Source organism: Stenella coeruleoalba (genome assembly GCF_951394435.1).
Source record: "Stenella coeruleoalba genome assembly, chromosome: 13".
Classification (NCBI taxonomy): domain Eukaryota; kingdom Metazoa; phylum Chordata; class Mammalia; order Artiodactyla; family Delphinidae; genus Stenella; species Stenella coeruleoalba.
The window spans coordinates 8,478,004-8,498,742 of NC_137159.1; the positions used below are offsets into that span (position 1 = coordinate 8,478,004).

The window sequence follows — 20,739 nt, forward strand, 5'->3', positions numbered from 1 at the left end:
AATAATGGAAGGAGCCATAGCTTCTTCATAGACCTGCAGGTCACTGGAGTTAAAGCAATCAAGGTATTCTGTAGCTCATTTGCTTTCTTAAAGGTTCACCTAAAGTTGTGAGAATTCCACATCAGCACTGATCCTTGTTGCAGAAATTCACTGAGGTCTGTTGTATATACTATTCACTGGGAAAGGGAAAAGGATAGATTTTTTCAATACCTCTTGTATACCTGCTTAAGTGCTACAACTTTTATTAAAAGTTAAGTTTGATAAGAAACTCAAATTATTTTATAGAACCCTATCTTTTTCTTAGTCACAGCTTTATTGAGAGCTTCATTGGAAGAAATTCAAATACCATAAAATTCACCCTTAAAGTATACAATTTCAGTGTTTTTTTTTTTTAATAGTCACAGTCATGAAGCCCAGTCATGAAGCCATCACCACTGTCTAATTCCAGGGCATTTACATCACCCCAAAGAGAAGCCCCATCTCCATTAGCAGTTACTCCCTCCTCCCCCCCCACCCCCCCCCCCACCAGCTCTTGGCAACAACTCATACATTTTCTGTGTCTGTAGATTTGCTTATTCTGGACATTTCATAAACACAGAAATATGTACTATGTGGCCTTTTGTGACTGGCTTCTTTCACCATGTTTTCAAGTTTCATCTATATGTAGCATCTATCTGTACTTCATTGCTTTTTATTGCTGAATAATATACCATAGTATAGATATACCACATTTTTTAAATCCATTCATCAGTTGAGGAAATTTTGGGTTATTTGCACTTTGGGGCTATTATGACTAATGATATGAACATTTATTAATGAGTTTTATCCGGACATGTTTCATTTCTTTGGGTTATATACCTAAGAGCGGTATTACTGTGTCGTATGATAACTCCATCTTTAACTGATAAACTGCCAAACTTTTCCACAGTGGCTACATCATTTTACATTCCCACCAGTAATGTATGAGGATTTTAATTTCTCCATATCACCAATAGTTGTTATTTTTCACCTTTTGGGTTTTTTTATTATAACTTCTTAAAAATTTTATTTTTTAAAATTTTTATTGGAGTATAGTTGATTTACAATGTTGTGTTAGTTTCAGGTGTACAGCAAAGTGAATCAGTTATACATAAACATATACTCACTCTTTTTTAGATTCTTTTCCCATATATGCCATTACAGAGTATTGAGTAGAGTTTCCTGTGCTATACAGTAGGTCCTTCTTAGTTATCTATTTTATATATAGTAGTGGGTATATGTCTATCCCTATCTCCCAGTTTATCCCTGCTCCCTCCCTTACCCCCTAGTAACCATAAGCTTGTTTTCTACATCTGTAACTTTATTTGTTTTGTAGGTAACTTCTACATCTGTAACTTTATTTCTGTTTTGTAGGTAAGTTCATTTGTACCCTTTTCTTAGATTCCACATATAAGGCATATCATACAATATTTGTCTTTCTCTGTCTGACCTACTTCACTCAGTATGACAGTCTCTAGGATCATCCATCTTGCTGCAGATGGCATTATTCCGTTCTTTTTTATGGCTGAGTAATATTCCATTGTATATATGTACCACACCTTCTTTATCCATTCCTCTGTTGATGGACACCTAGGTTGCTTCCATGTCCTGGCTATTGTAAATAGTGCTGTAACGAATATTGGGGTGCTTGTATCTTTTTGTTTGTTTATTTATTTATGGCTGTGTTGCTTCTTCGTTGCTGTGCACAGGCTTTCTCTAGTTGTGGTGAGTGGGGGCTACTTTTCGTTGTGGTGTGCGGGCTTCTCACTGCAGTGGCTTCTCTTGTTGCAGAGCAGGGCTCTAGGCATGTGGGTTTCAGTAGTTGTGGCTCTAGAGTGCAGACTCAGTAGCTGTGGTGCACGGGCTTAGTTGTTCCACATCACGTGGGATCTTCCCAGACCGTGGTTCAAACCCGTGTCTGCTGCATTGGCAGGCGGATTCTTAACCATTGGGAGGGCCCCATGTATCTTTTTGAATTACGGTTTTCTCCAGATATATGCCCAGGAGTGGGATTGCTGGATCATAAAGTAGCTCTATTTTTAATTTTTTAAGGAACCTCCATACTGTTCTCCATAGTGGCTGTACCAATTTACCTTCCCACCAACAGTGTAGGGGGGTTCCCCTTTCTCCATAGCCTCTCCGGCATTTCTCGTTTGTAGATTTTTTGATGATGGCCATTCGGACTGGTGTCAGGTGATACCTCATTGTAGTTTTGATTTGCGTTTCTCTAATAATTAGCGATGTTGAGCATCTTTTCATGTGCTTTTTAGCCATCTGTATGTCTTCTTTGGAGAAATGTCTATTTAGATCTTCTGCCTATTTTTTGATTGAGTTGTTTGTTTTTTTGTTATTGAGCTGCATGAGCTATTTGTATATTTTGGAGATTAATCCCTTGTCGGTTGCTTCGTTTGCAAACATTTTCTCCCATTTTGAAGACTGTCTTTTTGTTTTGTTGATGGTTTCCTTCGCTGTGCAAAAGCTTTTAAGTTTCATTAGGTTCCATTTGTTTGTTTTTTATTTTCATTACTCGAGGAGGTGGATCAAGAAAGATCTTGCTGTGATTTATGTCAAAGAGTGTTCTGCCTATGTTTTCCTCTAAGAGTTTTATAAGGTCTTTAATCCATTTTGAGTTTGTTTTTGTGTATGGTGTTAGGGAGTGTTTTAATTTCATTCATTTACATGTAGCTGTCCAGTTTTCCCAGCACCACTTATTGAAGAGACTGTTTTTTCTCCATTGTGTATTCTTGCCTCTGTCATAGATTAGGTAACTACAGGTGTGTGGGTTTATCTCTGGGCTTTCTGTCCTGTTCCATTGATCAGTATTTCTGTTTTTGTGCCAGTACCGTACTGTTTTGATGACTGTAGCTTTGTAGTATACTCTGAAGTCAGGGAGCCTGATTGCTCCAGCTCAGTTTTTCTTTCTCAAGATTGCTTTGGCTACTTGGGGTCTTTTGTGTTTCCATACAAATTGTAAAATTTCTTGTTCTAATTCGGTGAAAAATGCCTTTGGTAATTTGATAGGGATTGCATTGAATCCGTGGATTGCTTTGGGTAGTATAGTCATTTTCACAATATTGATGCTTCCAATCCAAGAACATGGTCTATCTCTCCATCTGTTTGTGTCATCTTTGATTTCTTTCATCAGTATCTTATAGTTTTCTGAGTACAGGTCTTTTGCCTCCTTAAGTAGGTTTAGCCCTAGGTTATTTTATTCTTTTTGATGAGGTGGTAAATGGGATTGTTTTCTTGATTTCTCTTTCTTTTTTTTTTTTTTTTTAACATCTTTATTGGGGTATAATTGCTTTACAATGGTGTGTTAGTTTCTGCTTTATAACAAAGTGAATCAGTCATACATAAACATATGTTCCCATATGTCTTCCCTCTTGCGTCTCCCTCCCTCCCACCCTCCCTATCCCACCCCTCCAGGCTGTCACAAAGCACCGAGCCAATATCCCTGTGCCATGCGGCTGCTTCCCACTAGCTATCTACCTTACTACGTTTGTTAGTGTGTATATGCCCATGACTCTCTCTCGCCGTGTCACAGCTCACCCTTCCCCCTCCCCATAACCTCAAGTCCGTTCTCTAGGAGGTCTGCGTCTTTATTCCTGCTTTACCCCTAGGTTCTTCATGATATTTTTTTTCTTAAATTCCATATATATGTGTTAGCATACGGTATTTGTCTTTTTCTTTCTGACTTACTTCACTCTGTATGACAGACTCTAGGTCTATCCACCTCATTACAAATAGCTCAATTTCGTTTCTTTTTATGGCTGAGTAATATTCCATTGTATATATGTGCCACATATAGTACGATTTCTCTTTCTGATATTTTGTTGTTAATATATAGGAATGCAAGAGATTTCTGTGTATTAATTTTGTATCCTGCAACTTTACCAAATTCATTGATGAGCTTTAGTAGTTTTCTGGTAGCATCTTTAGGATTTTCTATATATAGTATCATATCATCTGCAAATAGTGACAGTTCTACTTCTTCTTTTCCAATTTGGATTCCTTTTTCTTCTCTGAGTGCCGTGGCTAGGACTTCCATAACTATGTTGAATAAAAGTGGCAAGAGTGGACATCCTTGTCTTGTTCCTGATCTTAGAGGAAGTGCTTTCAGTTTTTCACCATTGAGAATGACGTTCGCTCTGGGTTTGTCATATATGGCCTTTATTATGTTGAGGTAGGTTCCCTCTATGCCCACTTTTTGGAGAGTTTTTATTATAAGTGGGAGTTGAATTTTGTCAGAAGCTTTTTCTGCATCTACTGAGGTGATCATAGGGTTTTTATTCTTCAATTTGTTGATGTGGTTTATCACACTGATTTGCAGATATTGAAAAATCCTTGCATCCCTGGATGAATCCCACTTGATCATGTTGTGTCATCCTTCGAATGTGTTGTTGGATTTGGTTTGCTAGTATTTTGTTGAGGATTTTTGCATCTTTGTTCATCAGTGATATTTTCTTTTTTTGTGATAGCTTTGTCTGGTTTTGGTATCAGGGTGATGTTGGCCTCGTAGAATGAGCTTGGGAGTGTTTCTTCCTCTGCAATTTTTTGGAAGTTTCAGAAGGGTAGGTGTAAACTCTTCTCTAAATGTTTACGAGAATTCACCTGTGAAGCCATAGTCCTGGACTTTTGTTTCTTGGAAGATTTTTAATCACAGTTTCAATTTCAGTACTTGTGATTAGTCTGTTCATATTTTCTGTTTATTCCAGGTTCAGTCTTGGAAGGTTGTACCTTCCTAAGAATTTGTCTATTTCTTCTAGATTGTCCATTCTATTGGTGTGTAGTTGCTTGTAGTAGTCTCTTACTATCCTTGGTATTTCTGTGGTGTCCACTGTAACTTTTTTCACTTCTAATTTTTATTGATTGGAGTCCTCTCCCTTTTTTTCTTGATGAGTCTGCCTAAAGTTTTATCAATTTTGTTTATCTTCTCAAAGAACCAGCTTTTAGTTTCATTGATCTTCGCTATTGTTTTCTTTGTCTCCATTTCATTTATTTCTGCTCTGATCTTTATGATTTCTTTCCTTCTACTAACTCTGGGTTTTGTTTGTTCTTCTTTCTGTAGTTGCTTCAGGTATAAGGTTAGGTTATTTGAGATTTTTCTTGTTTCTTGAAATAAGATTGTATTGCTGAAACTTCCTTCTTAGAAGTGCTTTAGCTGCATCCCATAGGTTTTGGATCGTCATGTTTACATTGTTGTTTGTAGGTAGTTTTTGATTTCTTCAGTGTTCCATTGGTTATATAGTAACATATTGTTTAGCCTCCATGTGTTTGTGTTTTTTTTACAGTTTTTTTTTCCTGTAGCTGATTTCTAATCTTATAGCAATGTGATTAGAAAAGATGCTTGATATGATTTCAGTTTTTTAAAATTTACCAAGGCTTGATTTGTGACTCAACATGTGATCTATCCAGGAGAATGTTTCCTGTGCACTTGAGAAGAAAGTGTATTCTGCTGCTTTTGGATGGAATGTCCTATAAATATTAATTAAGTCTATCTGGTCTAATGTGTCATTTAAGGCTTATGTTTCCTAATTAATTTTCTGTCTGGATAATCTGTCCATTGGTGTAAGTGGGGTGTTAAAGTCCCCCACTGTTACTTGTTACTGTCAATTTCCCCTTTTATGTCTGTCAGCATTTGCCTTATATATTCATGTGCTCCTGTGTTGGGTACAAAACAAGACTCATATGTATGCTGTCTACAGGAGACCTACCTCAGACCTAGGGACACATACAGACTGAAAGTGAGGATATGGAAAAATATATTCCATGCAAATGGAAATCAGAAGAAAGCTGGAGTAGCAATACTGATATCAGACAAAGTAGACTTTAAAATAAAGACTGTTACAAGAAACAAGGAAGGACACTACATAATGATCAAGGGATCAGTCCAAGAAAAAGATACAACAATTGTAAATAAATATGCACCCAACATAGGAGCACCTCAATATACTTTTCATCTTTTTGATTGCAGTCATTCTATTTGGTATGAAGTGTTATTGAATTGGGATTTTGATTGGCATTTCCCTAATGGCTAATGATATTGAGCATGTTTTCATGTGCTTATTGGCCATTTGTATATGTGTGTAAAAGTGTCTATTCAGATCCTTTGTCCATTTTTCATTTGAGTTGTCTTTTTATTGTGATTTTTTGTTTTTTATTTTTGTATATTAGGTATACAAGTTCCTTTTAAAGACAAACGATTGGCCTTTGACATGTTTTCTCCCAGTTTGTAGTTTATCTTCACTTTCTTGATGCTGTCTTTTGGAGCAGTTGTTAATTTTGATGAATTCCAATTTTTCCTTTTGGTGTATCTAAAGGAAACCACTGCCTCTTCCAAGCTTATGGAAATTTATTCCTGTTTTCACCTGAGAGTTTAGTTTTAGCTGACATGTAGGTCTATAATCCATTTACAACATAATTTCTGATACCTTTATTAGTGCCTATATTTTTAAGTTTTAGTTGTGATAAAATGTACATAATGAAAAATTTAACATCTTAACCATTTTTAAGTATATAGTTCAATAGTGTTATGTAATTCAGCTTGTTATGCAACCAGTCACCAGAACTCTTCTCATCTTGCAAAACTGAAACTCTCTACCAATTAAACAACTCCCCATTACCCTGTCCTCCCTCCCACCCGCTGGTAACCACCAATTCTACTGATGTTGAGCACCATTTTATCATTTCAGGTCTTTGTTAACTATTTATAGATCTTCTTTGGAGAAATATCTATTCAGGTTCTTTGCCCATTTTTAAAAAGTGTTGTTTGCTCTTTCGTTAAGTTCTAGATGTTCTTTGTATATTATGATATTAACTTCTTACCACATATGTGATCTGGATATGTTTTCTCCCATTTCTTTTCACTCTGTTGATTGTGTTCTTTTGATGCACAGTTTGCAATTTTGATATAGTCCAGTTTATCTGTTTTTACTTTTGTCGCCTGTGCTTTTGGTGTTGTAGCCAAGAAATCATTGCCCTGTCCAAGAAAGCTCTTCCCCTAAGTTTTCTCCTAGGAGCTGTATTGTTTTACTTCTTATGTTTAGGTCTTTGTTCCAGTTTGAGTTGATATAAGGTAAGGGTCCAATTTCAGTCTTTTGCATGTGGATACCCAGTTTTCCCAGTACTGCTGAGAAGATCGTCCTTTCCTCATTGAATGGTCTTCTGCGTTGTTTAAAATTATTTGCCCATCTATACCAGGGTTTATTTCTGGCCTTTTTATTCCACTGCACTATGTGTCTGTCTTTAAGCCAGTGCCCCCACTGTTTTGTTTTTTGTTTGTTTGTTTTTTGCAGTACACAGGCCTCTCACTGTTGTGGCTTTCTCCTGTTGCGGAGCACAGGCTCCAGACGCGCAGGCTTAGCGGCCATGGCTCACGGGCCCAGCTGCTCTGCAGTATGTGGGATCTTCCCGGACCGGGGTAGAACCCGTGTCCACTACATCGGCAGGTGGACTCTCAACCACTGCGCCACCAGGGAAGCCCTGCCACACTGTTTTAATTACTGTCGTTTTCTATTAAGTTTTGAAATCAGGAAGTACTAGACCTCCAACTTTTTTCTTTTTCAAGATTGTTTTGGCTATTCAGTCCCTTGAGATTCCATGTGAATTTTAGAATGGATTTTTCTATTTCTGCAAAAAACACCAGTGGGATTTTGACAGGGAGTATGTTGAATCTGTACACTTTGGATAGTATTGGCATCTTAACAATATAAATTCTTCCAATCCATTCATATGGGATTTCTTTCCATTTATTGGTGTCTTCTTTAATTTTTTTCAGCAACTTTTTGTAGTTTTCAGTATGTTAGACTTTTGTGTCTGTGGTTAGGTTTATTCCTAATTACCTTACTCTTTTTGACTCTGTTGTAAGTGGAAATGCTTTTTAAATTTTCTTTTCAGATTTTTCATTGAATGATGGATTAACATGTAATTTTTATTGTTAAATATAACAGGAAGGTACATAGGGTATTGTTTTTTTCATTGAGGCATAGTTGATTTACAATGTTAGTTTCAAGTGTACAACACAGTGATTCAAAATTTTTTTAGATTATAATCCATTTAAAGTTATAAAATATTGGCTATATTTTCTGTGCTGTACAATATATTTTTGTAGTTTGTTTTATACATAGTAGTTTGTACTTCTTAATCCTGTACCCATGTCTTGCCCCTCCCCCTTCCCTCTAGTAACCTCTAGTAACCACTAATTTGTTCTCTGTTATATCTGTGAGTCTGGTTGTTTTGTTATATTCGTTTTATTTTTTAGATTACAGATATAAGTGATAAATAGTTTTTGTCTTATTTCACTAAGCATGATGCCCTCCAGGTCTGTCTACATTGTTGCAAATGGCAAAGTTTCATTCTTTTTTATGGCTGAGTAGTAGTCTAGTGTGTATGTGTGTGTGTGTGTGTACATATATATATATATACACACCACGTCTTCTTTATCCACATATCTGTTGAGGTTGCTTCCATATGTTGGCTATTGTAAATAATGCTGCTGTGAACATTGGGGCATATTAATCTTTTCAAATTAGTGTTTTCATTTTCTTTGGCTATATACCCAGGAGCAGAATTACTGGCTCATACGGTAGTTCTAGTTTTAGTTTTTTGAGGAATATCCATACTGTTTCCATAGTGACTGCACCAATTTACATTCCCACCAACAGAGTACACAGGCTCCCTTTTTTCCACCTCCTCACCAACATTTGTTATTGGTGTTCTTTTTGATGATAGCCATTTTGACAGGTGTGAGGTGATATCTTGTTGTGGTTTTGATTGGCATTTCTCTGATGATTAGTGATATTAGTGATTTTCATATGCCTGTTGGCCATCTGTATGTTGTCTTTGGAAAAATATCTTTTCAGGTTTTCTGCCCATTTTAAAATCAGGGGTTTTTTTTTTGATATTGAGCTGTATGAGCTCTTTATATATTTTGGATATCAACCCCTGATTGGTCATATCATTTTCAAATATTTTCTCTCAGTAGGCTGTCTTTTCATTCTGTCAGTGGTTTCCTTTGCTCTACAAAAGCTTTTAAGTTTAATTAGATCCCATTTATTTTTGCTTTTGTTTTCTTTGCCTTAGGAGACAGATCTAAAAAATTGCTGCAATTTATCAGTGTTCTATGTTTTCTTCTAGGATTTTTTTTTTATGGTTTCCAGTCTTACACTTAGGTTTTTAATCCATTTTGAGTTTATTTTTTGTATGTGGTGAGAGAAAATGTTCTGATTTCATTTACATGTCGCTGTCCAGTTTTCCTAGCACCGCTTATTGAAGAGACCGTCTTTTCCCCATTTGTATATTCTTGCCTCCTCTGTCATAGGTTAATTGACCATAAGTGTGTGGGTTTATTTCTGGGCTGTCTATTCTGTTCCACTGTGCTATGTGTCTGTTTTTGTGCCAGTACCATACTGGTTTGATGACTATAGCTTTGTAGTATAGTCCAAAGTCATGGAGTATGATAACTCCAGCTCTGTTCTTCTTTCTAAAGATTGCTTTGGCTATTTGGGGTCTTTGTGTTTCCATACAAAGTTTAGAATTATTTGTTGTGGTTCTTTGAAAAATGCCATTGGTATTTTGATAAGGATTCCACTGAATCTGTAGATTACCTTGGGTAGTATGGTCATTTTAACAATACTGATTCTTCCAGTCCATGAACATGGTACAGTGTATCGTTCCATCTGTCATCTTCAATTTTTTCATCACTGTCTCACAGTTTTCCGAGTAAAGGTCTTTGATCTCCTTAGTTAGATTTATTGTTAGGTATTTTATTCTTTTTGATGCAGTGGTAAATGGGGTTGTTTTCCCAATTTCTCATTCTGAAAGTTCATTGTTAGTGTATAGAAATGCAACATATTCCTGTATATTAATTTTGTATCCTGCAACTTTACTGAATTCATTGATGAACTCTAGGAGATTTTTGGTGGCGTCTTTAGGATTTTCTTCGTATAGTATCATGTCATCTGCAAGCAGGGACAGTTTTATTTCTTCCTTTCCAATTTAATCTCCTTTTATTTCTGTTTCTTGTCTGATTTCTGTGGCTAAGACTTCCAACACTATTTTGAATAAAAGTGGCAAGTGGGCATTCTTGTCTTGTTTCTGATCTTAGAGGAAATGTTTTTACCTTTTCACTGTTGAGTGTGATGTTAGCTGTGGGCTTATCATATATGGCCTTTATTATGTTGAGGTATGTTCCCTCTATAGCCACTTTCTGGAGAGTTATAAATGGTTGTTGAATTTTGTTAAAAGCTTTTTTGCATGTATTGACATGATCATATGATTTTTTGTTGTTTTGTTTTTTGATTATATGATTTTTATTCTTCAGTTTGTTAATGTGGTATATATATATCACATTGGTTGATTTGCAGATAATGAACCATCCTTGCCTCCCGGAGATTAACTCCAGTTGATCATGTTGTATGATCTTTTTAATGTATTGTTGAATTCAGTTTGCTAATATTTTGTTGAGGATTTTTATATCTGTGTTCATCAGTGATATTGGCCTGTAATTTTCTTTTTTGTGATATCTTTGTCTGCTTATGGTATCAGGGTGATGCTGGCCTCCTAAAATGAGTTTGGAAACACTCCTTCCTTTACAATATTTTGGAATAGTTTGAGAAGGATAAGTGTTAACTCTTCTCTAAATGTTTGGTAGAATTTACCTGTGAAGCCAGCTGCTCCTGGGCTTTTGTTTGTTGGGATTTTTTTATTTTTATTTTTAAGCTGTTGCTATAAACTTCTGTCTTAGAACTCCTTTTGCTGGGTCCCATAGATTTTGGATCATTGTGTTTTTCTTTTCATTTGTCTTCAGGTAGCTTTTGATTTCCTCTTTGATTTCTTCAGTGATCCATTGGTTGTTTAGTTGCATATTGTTTAGCCTCCACGTTTGTGTTTCTTGTAGTTGATTTCTAGTCTGATAGCATTGTGGTCAAAAAAGATGTTTGATGATTCCAGTTTTCTTAAATATGCTGAGGCTTTATTGCTAGCATGTGATCTATCCTGAAAAATGTTCCATGTGTGCTTGAAAAGAATGCATTCTCCTTTCTCTTGGATGGAGTGTTCTATATATATTAAGTCCATCTGGTCTAATTTGTCATTTAAGGCCACAGTGTTTTCTTATTGATTTTCTTTCTGGATGACCTGTCCATTGATGTAGGTGGGGTGTTAAAAGTCCCCTGCTATTACTGTGTTACTGGTGGTTTGTACCTTTTTATCTGTTAGTATATGCTTTATGTATTTAGGTACTCCTATGTGGGGTGCATATATATTTACAATTGTTACATATTCTTGATGGCTTGGTCATTATATAATGTCCTTCTTTGTCTCTTTATATAGTCTTTGTTTTAAAGGTGGGTTTTTTTGTTTGTTTTGGGTCTAATATTGCTACCCCAACTTTGTTGTGATTTCCATTTGCAGGGAGTACCTTTTTCTATCCCCTTTCTGTCTGTGTGTCTTTAGATCAGAAGTAAGTCTGGTAGGCCTCATATATACGGGTCTTGTTTTTCTATCCATTCAGCTACGCTGTGTCTTTTGATTGGAGCATTTAGCTCATTTACATTTAAAGTAATTATTGATAGATGTGTACTTATTGCTGTTTTGTTAATTGGGGGTTGTTTTTGTAGTTCTTTTTTGTTCCTTTCTTCTTTCGTTCTCTTCCCTTGTGATTTGATGACTATCTTCAGTTATGTTTGGAGTCCGTTCTCTTTTTTGCGTGTGCATCTATTATTGACTTTTGGCTTGTAGTTACCATGAGGTTTATGTATAGCTCTCTCTATATATACACACACACATGTATATATAATGATTATTTTAAGTTGCTAATCTCTTAACATGAAACGCATTTTAACAACCCTGCATTTTTGCTCCCCTCCCTCAACACTTACTAGTTTTCATGTCACATTTTACAGCTTTGTGTATCTATTAACTGCTTAAAGAAGATGTCGATGACTTTACTTTTTTCTTTTAACCTTCTACTAGCTTTGTACATGGTTAATTTACTACCTTCACTGTATATTTATCTTTAGCAATGAGCTTTTTCCTTTCCTGATTCTCATGTTTCTAGTAATGGCCTTTTCTGCTTAGAGAAGTTCCCTTAATATTTCTTGTAAAGCTGGTTTTTTGGAGCTCTTTTAGCTCTTGTCTGTAAAACTTTTGATCTCTCCATCAATCAGAATGAAAGCTTTGCTGGGTAGATTATTGGTTGTAGGTTTTTCCCTTTTATCACTTTAAATATATTGTGCCACTGCCTTTTGGCCTGCAGAATTTTTGTGCCTGCCCACTGGTGTGTGAGGTTGGTCCCAATATAGTGTTTTTATAATGTTGCCAGTTAACTATAAAGTAGATCACCATGTAACTATCATCCAGATCAACAGAATATTGTCTGAACCCTCTGTAATGCTTAACATTCCTCAGAGACCTGCCTGCTCACCCCCAAGAGAAAACCACTGTCCTGGTGTTTGCCACACTATACATTAACTTTGCCTTCTCCCTTGAGCCTGTTGAATTTGGCTCCTTATAATGTGTTGAGAATAACTGATTATATACAGAGAAAAGCAACAGTCTAGTGCTGAAATAAGATTTCATCTGAACATCAAAAAAAAATCTTTTCATTCGGTGAGCTTTTTTGAATAGCTCCTGTGTGACAGGCATTGCACTTGCTGTTGTAACTCAGAGTAACATGCTGGGCAAAGTAAAAGGTAAGTAACGTGATGAATGAGAGATGCATAATATAATACGCATATAGTCAAGGCTGATTGAGGACTTTTTTAAGGGCCAGCTCATTTTGTGGAGAGAAATCGCCATAGAAAAGGGCATGCCTGAGACGGGCCTTGAAGGAGGAATAAGAAAGCTATCGGGGAGGTGGTCCAGTTGAGAGGGAGTGTGGATGTGGGCCAGGGCTGTGAGTGTGTGGATGAAAATTATGGAATGGGTTGAAGAGATATGATCTTAGTGGCTGATGGGATGTGGAGGGGAGGGAAGGTGACCCCAGGGTGGAAGGTGAGGTCATTTATCAGAGGAGAGCTCAGCCAGCTTGCGGGGGGGGGGGCGGGGGGGGGGAAGAATGCATGAGTTTGGTGTTGACATGCTGTTTGAGACATCAAGACACTCAAGTAGAATGACTGAGATATGGTTGGATGTTTAGATGGATCTGGAAATTTGGTAGTCATTAGCAATTGAGTGGTAGTTTATTCTATATGAATGACTAATAAGGTATTTCAGGAAAAGCATATGAAGTATGATAGAAGGAAGTTATGGACAGAAACCTAGGGACCACCATAGTGCTAGTGGTGGGTGGAGGACAACAAGCCAATCAGAGTGAAGAGGCAGAGTGAGAGACCAGGAAGGGAAAACCACAGAAGCCAAGGGCAGGGCGAGCAGCAGGGAGGAAGTGATGAGCTGCCATATGCCGCTACATCCATCTCCCAAATGCAGCTGTGCTCTTCCTCGCTCTGGGAACAAGCACACTTCCTGTCCTCTCCAGCCTGGCTGTTTTTTGTTAAATGGTACAACCGAGACTGACAGCACCATAAAGATTTATAATTGAATGCAGACCTGCCTGGACTGGCTGAAAAGGCCCACTGGAAGCCTGGTGCAGGAAGAGTCATTGCAAAGTAGTGAAGCACAAAAGGGGTCTGAGGAGGGATTTGGAGTGCAGATATTCTGTTCCCACCCTCTCAGGAATCTGTGTCGGAGCTTGGGTAGTGATAACTGTAATAAAAAGAAGACAAAGTTAGGGCTTCCCTGGTGGTGCAGCAGTTGGGAGTCCGCCTGCCGATGCAGGGAACACGGGTTCGTGCCCCAGTCCAGGAGGATCCCACATGCTGCCGAGCAGCTGGGCCCGTGAGCCATGGCCGCTGAGCCTGCGCGTCCGGAGCCTGTGCTCCGCAACGGGAGAGGCCCATGTACCGCAAAAAAAAAAAAAAAAAGACAACGTTATTAGCCGTTTGCCAAATCTCAGCATAGACTGGGGAGGGGCATTCTCCCCTGGGCAGCACAGGATAGAGTTGTAACTTGAGACTGGGGCAGTCTCCCTGGTGGCCACGGCTGGGGGCGGGGGGCACCTGTGTACACCCACTCACAGGGCCCCGCTGCAGTTCAGAGCACGGCACAGAACCCACCTGCACCCTCCACCTAAAAGTCAACATTCGGCTTCCAGACACGTTGTAGGCTGACATCTGCTGTGCTGGTGTCACTGCCCACGGTCAGCGTAAACAAGGCGCCGGACTGTCAGTTCTGGCCAGTGCTGTTCTGCTTCCAGAATCCTGTGGGAGCATGGAGTGTGCTAAATAGAAGTTTCCATCTCTCCTGTCACTTCTCCCCCTGCCAGTGCCTGTGCTGCTTCGTGCTCGTGGGAATGAAAAATGTTTTGGGTTGACATACACCCCTATTTCACTTTCATTTCTGTTTTCCTTCCTGTTCTCAAATACTGGATTTTATCCACTGTAAATTTAATTACTTTCTACTTTTGGAAAGGGCCTTTGAGAGGAAGGTACATTTAAAAGTGTAAAGGTAATCAGTACCTGTGAGGCAGCTCTGCCCTCCCTCTGGGCAACCCTCATGAGCATGTAGGGCAGGTCAGGCGCCCTGAGCTGTCCCCTTCCAGGGAACCTTTTGTTTCTGGACTAGGGTTTCATACACTGCAGAGCAGCACCTGCACTACAACTTCCTGAAAAGTCAACTCTTCATAGAGGCTTGTAAGGGAAGAGTTTGTCCATCTGCAAGTAGAGAGTTTCACAAGGGCTTGCTCGTAGGTGCTGGTCCTGGAAGGGCCCACGCCCAGAGCACAACAGGATGTCCAGACCTGAGGCCAGGCCCTTCTACTGGCCCAGGCTCCTGGCACTCCCCAGGCCAGAAAAGACGGCAGTGCCAGAAGCTCTGTCATGTGACTAAGGGGTGGCCCTGTGCCCGAAGGTCCACCTTGTGACGGCAGCATAGGAACACATCAGGCTGAGGAGGATCTTGCAAGAAAACTTCAAAACTGGTTCCAACTTGCTGTTTGCTGTTTCAGGAAGGGGCTCAGGGGAATGGAACCCGGCGCTGTGGACACGGTGTGGGGGGTCCCTTAACTAAAAATGGAGTTACCACGTCGTCCAGTAGTCCCACTCCTGGGCGTGTACCTGGAGAAAATACTAATTCAAAAGGACACATGCACCCTAGTGTTCACAGCAGCACTATTCACAATAGCCAGGACATGGAGGCAACCCAAGTGTCCATCGACAGAGGCATGGATAAAGAAGATGTGGCACATGTATACACAAAGGAATACTACTCAGCCATAAAAAAGAATGAACTAATGCCATCTGCAGCAACATGGAGGGACCTAGAGGTTGTCATACTGACTGAAGTAAGTCAGAGAAAGACAAATATATGATATCACTTATGTGTGGAATATACAATATGATACAAGTGAACTTATTTACAAAACAAACAGACTCACAGAAAACTCATGGTTATCATAGGGGAAGGGGGGAGAGGGATAAATTAGGAGTTTGGGATTAACATATACACATTACTATATATAAAATAAACAACAAGGTCCTACTGTATGCCACAGCGAACTATATTCAGTAACTTGTAAAAATCTGTAATGGAAAAGAATATGTATACATATATATGACTGAATCACTGTGCTGTATACCAGAAACTAACACAACATTGTGAATCAACTATACGTCAATAAAAAAATTTTTAAAAAGAGGGGAGACCCATTAGAACAGCCTGTAAGGAAGTTACAAACGTAACGGCCCTTTGAACAGCTGATCATTTTTGTCCTCAGCAAAATTACAAATGGGGAAACTCCAACCGCCAGCCCCCCTTACCTTCTTCCAATCAGAACCTCTGCAGTCACCGCCCCTAGAACCAAGCAGCCAGGTTGAACCAAGTCACCCACTAACAGGCTGGAACGGAAACCCAGGATGGCATCGAGGAGGGGCAGGAGGAAGTGCACGGTGACAGTGGCCAGTGTCCTGAAACGTCTCCCCTTGCTTATATCTTTAAAGGAGCAACATTCGGGCTGGCTTAGAGGAGGGAGCCGTGCTGACCGTAGCAAACACTACAACATGTGCCTTATGCCAAAAATAATTCCCGATGAATTGTTCTAAATGTAAAACAAACCATGTACGTACTAGAAATAATAAGAACAGGTGAATATTTTTTAAGTAACCTCAGTATCAGCAAAGGCAGGAACCATAAATGGAATTAAACCAAGCATGTGCAAGGTGCCAAGTGCGGTGCTGTCCCTCAGCGAGGGCACAGCACGACACCCTCTCATGGACAAGGGTGGGGGGCCAGCTGTGTCACCCCAGTGGGGAAGCCGGGACTCAATTTCACAACAAACAGCAAAAAGAAAAAGACAGGTGTATATCACCACATAAGATTTTTTCACTTCTGTAGACCCCCTACCTACCATCAACAAAACGAAAAGACAGCTGACAAGTAGGTTTAAAAAGACCACAAAATGTGACAGAGTGAACAGACTGTGTATTAAAAACACTTAGTCATATGAAAAAGATGTACACTCGAAGTCACAAAAGTAGAAGCACAAATATAAGTATAAAAGATGTTCAGTTTCAGAGTTATCAAAGGAATGGAAGTGAAACAAGGTGCCGTCCCAGCTCCGATGAGAAAGGGAAAGGCAGGTGGTGCTCCAGGTGGTAGTTTATGGGAGTACTCTGGTAGTATTAAAAGTTCAAAAATTTAGAACATTGAAATTATCCTTTAGTTGTACATTTCTACTGCTAGGAATTTATCCAAGGGAGATCCCTAGGCACGTGTGCCGAGCACAAGATGCAACATAATGAAGAATCAGACCATTCACGGAGTGACATTTCAGCAAGTCACACAACGGGTGGCCAGGCAACCCACAGAGTTGACACCACCCACACTTACGGACGTGGGAGGGTATGAGCAGCAGCTAACACTCAGGAACGTTTGATGCCAATCATCTCACACTGCCCACTGTGTCCACACTTAGCACGCAGATCTCATGAGTGGTTCCTTCTCTCTCCTGCTGGAAGCATAAGGGGATTTTTCTCTGATACTCACTGTGGGTCATGGTCGATGATCTGGAGAGCACAATGACCCTGGATTAAAATTTCCTCGGTTCCTGGGACAAGATGGCAGAGTAGAAGGACCTTGAGCTCACCTCCTCTCGTGAGCACACCAAAATCACAACTAACTGCTGAACAGCCATCGATAAGAAAAGGTAAGAACCTACCAAAAAAGATATTCTGTAACCGAAGACGTAAAGAAGGAACCACAACGAGACAGTAAGAAGGGCACACTCGCAGTACAGTCAAATCCCATACCCCTGGGAGGGGGTGGGTGACCCCCAAACTGGAGAGTAATTATATGGCAGAGGTTCCCCCACAGGAGTGAGAGTTCTGAGCCCCATGTCAGGCCCCCCAGCCTGGGGGTCTGTATTTGAGAAGAGGAGCTCCCAGAGCATTTGGCTTTGAAGGCTTAACTGCAGCATCTCCACAGGGCTGGGGAGACAGGAGGAACTTCACTCTTACAGCGTGTACGCAAAATCTGATGTGCACTGGGCCCAAGGGCAAAAGCAGCAACTTCATACTCAGCACATGGAGGGAGGCTCAGAGAGGGCAAGCAAGCTGCTCAAAGTCACCAGCCAGTGAAAGGCAGAACAGGATAGGGATCCGAATCTGTCTGAAGCTGAATCCCACACCTCACTGCCCTCTACTTCCAACTAAGTGAAAACAGGATTATAAAACAGAAATGTCTCATGTTTACAAACACTGAGCACTCAATGCAATGCCCAGCAGTCCAGCCAGATGGTCCAGCCAGATGCCGGCCACAGAACCAGTCCTCCTAATGTATCCGAATGAATCAGGCAGACCAGGTTTAATGATCTCGTTAGTTGTTTATTGTCATTCTAAAGACTAGCACATTTACAGCATACATGGCTTTGAATGAGCTAAGAATATATAAAACGGTAACTATATGTTTATATATATTAATACTGTCCAAAACAAATAAATAAAAGTACCTTAATGCACTAAGCCTGGCAAATACAATTGTGTAGGGACAAAACTTATTATACAGTATTTGTACGTTTTTAAAGGAAACCAAAGGCAACTGTGCTGCAGACGCTTTCACAGAATCCACGTCACATCTGAGCTTTCAGTGTCTCAACGTTTCTTTTTAAATGGGTGCCTTATATAAGGAGCACTTGATGGAACCTCTATTTTACGGGAACCTGTACAACTGCCTTCCTTCTCCAACTGAAAACTCAAAAGCTCCCGTGTGACCTGGGTACCTGCAGCCACCACGATGGGCAATGTGGCCCCCACTCAACGAGCTTTGTAATCGTGCAGCGCCGCCGTGAGACTGACTACCGCACAGGAGCGGGGGAGTAGCGCTCAGGTGGAATACTGAAACCTGAATATTTTCTACGTGATTAGCCAAGTCTTCGACTTTTATGGTGATCCAACATGAAGCCAAAATTAGGAAAATACTCACATAAAGGTGCCACATGCAAAACTGCTAACAGATGACAACATTTGCTATATTCCCTTTTGGTAAATGCAGGTAATGCTCTTCAGACCAAAAAAAAAAAAAAATCTGAAAGTTGTATGAGTAACATTAAAAATACAAGGGAGTTTTAAAAAATGATGTTAAAATGAGTAAAGATGGAAATATATAGATACTAGAAAATGACAAATTAAATGAAACGGTGGAGGTGAAAGACTAAATCAGCCATACTGGAAGCTGTCTCTGCACATGGATCGACCCAGCAGGAGAATCTGACACCACCTGCTGCCACCTGTGCAGTGGGCTTGCGGGACACGTTTCTCCACCTCCGCCCTCCACAGTGAACCCAGCTGTGCAGGGGTTGGTGAGCACCAAGGGTCCCTCACTGACTCACCCTCCACACCAGTTCACACTCACCAGTGGGCGTCAGGAGACAGCAGGCTCCAGGTGTGCACTGACTTCTGAGGAGGAAAGGATCTGAAAGGTCACCTGGTTCCACCCTTACCTGATGCCCACCCTCTGTCCCTGCCAAGGGGTGGTCTTGCCTGTGCTTCAGCTCCCCAGGCCCAGGCCTGTTACGTGTTTCCAAGTGGCATTTCTAGAGGAGCCCAAAGAATAGCATTTAGAATTTTAGGTAAAGGAACTTCCTAAGGGTTCACAAGTCATTAGGATCAGTATCATGAATATGTGCCACATACATTTCTTTTACAGCCTTTTAAATAACATGTAAACATAATGATAAAAACAATTGATAAAAACATATAAACTAAGAAAAAACTCTGCTATGTGCAGATGACTCATCATCATCTTATAATAGATGACCAGACATAATTTTCTATGAAATTCCTAAGTTTTATGGTCCATTAATCCCTTTCAAAATCTCATTTTAGGAGATATCTCAACTTTCTCAACAGCCATCTTACATAACAGAATGAGTAGTAACAATATTGCAGACCTAAAAGACACTTTCATCAGACATTCAAACATGATTGTATTGTCTTCTAGAAGACAAAAAATTGGGAAACCCACCAGAGGACACCAATTTCGAAAATATTTAGGCTTCCACTGTCTCTATGCAAAATCCCCCATTGTTGACTGAGAGGCATCAGACAATACCACATGCGAGGTCCTGACCTGGGGAGGAAGGGGAGACGTGCCCTGGGGCCGTGGACTACACACGGGGCATAAGGCAACAGGAGCCGGCTGGCCTCATGCCCTCGAGCAGACACCCTGTTCTTTAAGGGAAGGGGTGGCCCCTACTGTGCAGGCGGCTTTGCAGGTATTGTCTTCTAATAAGTCTTATCTCAGGCTGATTTATCAGCCTTTACTTCAACTCCTGGTTCCACCCGTGCTGTTACAGGCAGGCTGATGCACCAGAAGCACTCGCCCTGGCCACATGAGACAGAGCGAGCGTCTTTCCCCAAAACTTCCCTTAACATTTAACATTTAGTGGTCTGCCCGGGATCCAATCATTTAAACTATTATTTACTGTTTCACATGGAGATTTTTAAAAAGTAGATTGTAAATCAATGCTCAATTTTGAGTTACTCAGTAGAAAAATAAGTGAGGTGTGCAGCTGCCTAAGTGGGCGTTTTAGAAAGTCTTAGCATTTCAGACGCACCTGGCTTGATTCATACAGGTAACTGTTGATATCTGTGTGGTTATGGCTGAAGGCTGTTTAAATGGGCAGTTGTTAACTCTCCACACTAGTGAGCCCAACATTACCTGCTATGGATTCCAATGCAAAAAACATGCTCTGTAGACTCTTTAGTGAAATAGTTTTAAAAACATAAAAGTAAAAACCAATCCTTCAGGTCTTCTTGAAGAATTCATATATGACACTAGAGGGTACCCACATTTATTACATAACAGCTAATTAGAGGAAACCGTGTGTTCATGTTTCAACTTTTCCGTAAGTCCCTTCAGGAGGCCTGTAATGCTTGGGGAAAGCCTTCAGCTGCAGGGAATTAAACGCATATTTGCGACTTCCAACATTCTTCATTGTATTTTCTCTTCGACAACCCTCACTGGGGAAAAAACAAGCACAAGAAATGACAGCAGTAAAAAAGGAAAAAAGAAAAGACTTAAACTCAGATGAAATGAACTGATTATTTTCATAGCATTAAAAGAAAGGTTGATTCATTTAAATGGATGCCAGACTCATTTACGACAATACACACGTAAGATGGCGGGTTTCTGAACAAGGCAATTAAGAAGCACAGAGATGGACACAGG

At 39.9% G+C, this 20,739-nt stretch overlaps 1 protein-coding gene across 4 annotated transcripts in view; it reads right to left on the reverse strand.

Moving 5' to 3' along the window:
* Positions 1 to 20,739, reverse strand: part of INPP4A (inositol polyphosphate-4-phosphatase type I A) — a 148,636-nt gene continuing 127,897 nt past the window's right edge. For 3 of the 4 annotated variants that reach the window (XR_013830997.1, XR_013830998.1, XR_013830999.1), the window contains 3 exons: positions 14,133 to 20,531; positions 13,567 to 13,722; positions 1 to 176 (listed from right to left, as the gene is read on the reverse strand). Coding sequence is in view for 1 of the 4 variants with exons in the window: in XM_079940581.1 (XP_079796707.1) it covers positions 20,399 to 20,531 (133 nt within the window). In the remaining 3 variants the exon portion in view is untranslated. Of the gene's footprint in view, positions 177 to 13,566; positions 13,723 to 13,793; positions 20,532 to 20,739 lie in introns of those variants that run through there. The other variant, XM_079940581.1, reaches the window with a different exon arrangement.